The sequence below is a fragment of the Medicago sativa genome, chromosome 7 (assembly GCF_051527215.1).
Source record: "Medicago sativa cultivar Bolivia chromosome 7, Bolivia_mono, whole genome shotgun sequence".
Classification (NCBI taxonomy): Eukaryota; Viridiplantae; Streptophyta; class Magnoliopsida; order Fabales; family Fabaceae; genus Medicago; species Medicago sativa.
This window is the reverse complement of record NC_140755.1, coordinates 47,402,306-47,406,208: the sequence shown is the minus strand read 5'-3', so window position 1 is coordinate 47,406,208 and position 3,903 is coordinate 47,402,306. Positions and strand designations below refer to the sequence as shown.

Genomic DNA, 3,903 nt, shown 5'->3' with positions numbered 1-3,903 from the left:
GCATCTGAAGTTCAAAAGCTGGATTTTATGCTCTTGAATAGTTGAGTTAGTGGAAACGTTGGGAGTTACTTTATTTGGTAACTTCTGGCCCACTAACTTGGTAGTTACTCTGAAAACTTCTGATGTGGCTTATATGTATTGGTGTATAACTTAAAAGGGCAATGATGATTTAATAGCTTTGAAAAGTACTTTCACGCGCCCCCAATTTGTCATTAATGCTATGGTTGTTTGTCTCTTTTGAATTGCAATCGTTTTACTTTTAACACTTTGTCAATTCACACACTACTCACTCACAACAAACACATTTGCTTTCAAACCTCTTACGAAGTAAGCGCAAAAACCCTAGAATCCTCAATCTTCTTCAATCTTCATCAATGGCAACCTCAAGCTCAAGCGCTCCAGAATCTACTTATGACTACAGAGGAAGAAGCATGAAACTAGAAGAATCGGAACTGCAGGTTCAGATAGAAAATCCGGTGGATTTTGAATCACTAGCTTTTCATAAGTGTTGGATCAGAAGATACTACGAAGAGCAAGGTCTTATACCATACTTCAAAATGTTGAATGGACCAACATACGAAGCTATGGTTAGGCACTTCTGGGTGAGAGCTAAGGTATATGACAAAGCTGCATCTATAGCTGAAGAAAGTCAAATGGTTTTACTTTATCCAGAACTGGAAGGGAAGACTAGAGAAGAGATGGGACTTGAGCCATTTACTGGAGTTGAAATCAGGTCAAGTATCTGTGGTATTCCAGTAAGGATTGCGGAATGGCAGATAGAAGCTGTACTTGGTGTAGAAGCTTCTGGAAAATATTCTGGAATTGATCTTTCAAGCGCTTCTGATGAACGCTTCTGGAAAGAAAAAGCAAACATGGTTATATACAATTCCACGAAGGAAGGAAAGTATGCTGATTTGGGGATGGAAACTAAGTTGCTTCTAAAGATTCAGAATGAGAATTTGCTGCCATGTGGTGGAAATGATAAACCCAATTTGGCACAGAAAGTCTTTCTCCAGCATTTCATCAAAAAGGAAAAGGTGAATGTGCCAAAATACATGTTCAAGTATTTGATAGAGTGTCTAAAAAAGAGTCAGTTGCAGGATAAACCCTGGGTACCTTATGGAAGACTCTTATCAGAAATATTCTATCAAGGAGGTGTTTTGGACAGACTAAGCAGTGTTGAAGCCTACACAGATGAGCTGATTGACACTAAGACTGGGAAGTTCATAAATGCTCAGACACTCAAGAATATGAAGCTAATCAGTGAAGTCACCAAGCTTCAAACTGACTTGAATGAATCCAATGTCAGCTCTGATCTTATGAGAGACTTTCCACCTATCTGCAAGAAGGATCCTCTTGAAGTGCAAATGTACTACATCAAGGATCACTATGAGGCTACCAACAAAGTCATCAGGTTGGAGGATGTACCTGAAGAGATGTATGGCGGTGTACTGCCATGAGCAAGAGGCAAAAGATCAAAAAGGAAGATGACTGCAGAACAGTATCTGGAGGTGGAAAAGTATGTTAAGAAAGCAAAAGTTGCTTCTAACAAGCTCATGATTGGTGGTTCCTCAGTACCATCAATTGAAGAAGCTATTGAAGACATTGATTCAAGTTTGATCCTGGATGTCGGTATTGCTTTTGATCAACCTGCAATACCAAAGAAGAAGAGGAAGCCAGCAGTAAGGAGGACCAAGGACTTTCCTCATGTTACTAAGAAAGCAGAAGCTTCTACTGCTGCATCTGAAGCTATTGGAAAAGCCGTGAAGATTTCTTATGAACTTCAAGAAATGGTAATGACAGAAGCTTCACAACTGCTTACAATAACTGGTACTGCTGAAGATGATCAGAAGAGGACTGCTGATTGTTCAGAAGCTTCTACGACAGGTAATGTCTCCACACATTCAGAATTTGTAATACATGAGATATCCAGTGACTCTCCTTTAACTTCTTTAGAAACCACATCATCATCTTCTGATTCTGATGATGATAAACCCCTAGGTCACTGCTACCCAAATCTAATAAAACGCCAGTCAACATCAACCAAAACTCACACAAAGTCTTCTCGGACAAGCACCTATAAGGCAGTTGGTCATATTATTAATGAAAAGTTAGATGAAATAGTTGTAAGAAGAGACCAAGTCATTGACAGTATCCTTCGCCATCACCCTCAACCTCTAAACATCCAACCTCTTAACATGATTGCACCTGATGAGGTTAACTTAAACTCACAAACAGCCTCTGAAATGGCTCCTGAAGCAACTGCTTCTGAAAAGGTCATTTAAGAAGACCCCCAACAACAACAACCAGAACCAGTAAACACCACCTCACCCCCACAACAACAACCAACAAATACACCAGCTGAACCACAAATAACCAAACCAATAAGTCCTAAACCAGATGTTCCTGAACCTACTGTTCCTGAACAAACAATTTCTAAACCTGTTCCTGAGCCAACCAAATCTTTAACAGTTTCCCTTCCTGACCAAACTATCCAAATAACTCGTTGTGATGGTATATCTTTAACCTTTGATATGGATTTAGATTCTGAGGATGATCAAGATGATCATTCCGCTGACATGGTTATAGATCCCATTGCTGACCAACCATCAACCAGTCAACCTTTAACCACAAATGACCAACCAACAACTAGTCAAGCCATTGTCCCCATAGCCCCTCCTAAACCTTCAAAACAACCTTCACCACCCACCATTTTCCTAGACTCTCGTGTATTACAAGATGTGTGGGAGGACATTACTTCTGAAGTGCATAGGCTGATTAAAAGCAGAAGTGACTTGGGTCACAAAATCAGTTATCAGAAGCAGTGGAGGAGGATCAAGGAAAGGGTCATCAATCTAATTTCAACTCTGCATGATTCATGTCTACAAGCTCAAGAGGAGGCCAAGCAGAAGGATCAGAAGCTGTTAAGACTTGAAGCTAAAATGGAGAAGAACAAGTCAGATATGAATCAGAAATATGCTGAAACTCAAGAGCTTTTGAAGAAGATATTAGAGAGCCAAAATAAGCCTAACCTTTAGTTGCACACCTTTAGCTTATTGTTGTCTCTTTAGGCTTCTGATATATTTTGTTTCTGCCTCTGATTTAGTCTTCGCTTCGGAATTATTATCTGCTTCTGAACTCTTTTCACTTCTGAATATCATTAACTGTTTATATCATGTGTGTATTAGTTTTGCTCTGATTATATTGTTTGATATGCTCTGTTTAGTTTTTTTTTTGTTAATATGCTTTAATTATATGGTTTAAATGCTCTGAACCTTTATCCTATGTTTTTCTCATCTCTTCTTTTTGTTTAATTCTTTTTGCTAATGACAAAAGGGGGAGTATATGTGATAGTATTTAAAGGCTCTGAGCCCCATTAATAATATTTGAAAATTTTGAAAAACTTCTATCTTTTTGTTTTACCTAAAAAGGGGTGTATCAAAAAGGGGGAGTATCAAATTTCAAATAAAAATTAATTGAACCATTCTTCTTATCTATCAGTCAATTCTTTCAATTTTTTTAAAGCTCTGATATTATTATGCGTAAAATGAATTTAATTAACCTGGATAGAACTTAGGGGGAGCTTACAAACCTCACCTTAAAGACTATCAGACTCAGGGGGAGTTAGAGCTTACAAACCTCAGACTCTGAGCTTACAAACCTCAGAACCCCAAAGTCAACTCGTTAATTAGATTAACAACAATTGATCAATTTTAAATACTATTGTTTGTCATCATCAAAAAGGGGGAGATTGTTGGAACAAAATGTGTTTAACAATGAACCTTAAAGAGTTTTGATGATAACAAGGTATTAAAAATTGTAAGTTGGACTAGCTAATATTTGTTCAAGTGTACAGGACCACAACTATATTTTTACATCATTAATTGGTTCTGAATGAGCAAA

General features: G+C 37.8%; 1 protein-coding gene across 1 annotated transcript; it reads left to right on the top strand.

Moving 5' to 3' along the window:
- The first annotated feature begins 584 nt into the window (after positions 1 to 584).
- LOC146906281 (uncharacterized) lies at positions 585 to 1,460 on the top strand. The gene is made up of 3 exons (XM_085728784.1): positions 585 to 722; positions 777 to 1,063; positions 1,169 to 1,460. The coding sequence occupies exons 1-3, from the start codon at positions 585 to 587 to the stop codon at positions 1,458 to 1,460; spliced, it is 717 nt and encodes a 238-aa protein (XP_085584910.1).
- The last annotated feature ends 2,443 nt before the right edge of the window (positions 1,461 to 3,903 follow it).

Coding starts and splice junctions, on each gene's coding strand:
- LOC146906281 (XM_085728784.1), top strand. CDS start 585: ATGGTTAGGCACTTCTGGGTGAGAGCTAAGGTATATGACAAAGCTGCA. Junction 723..776: donor GACTTGAGCCATTTACTGGA/GTTGAAATCAGG, acceptor GCGGAATGGCAG/ATAGAAGCTGTACTTGGTGT. Junction 1,064..1,168: donor GTGCCAAAATACATGTTCAA/GTATTTGATAGA, acceptor TGTTTTGGACAG/ACTAAGCAGTGTTGAAGCCT.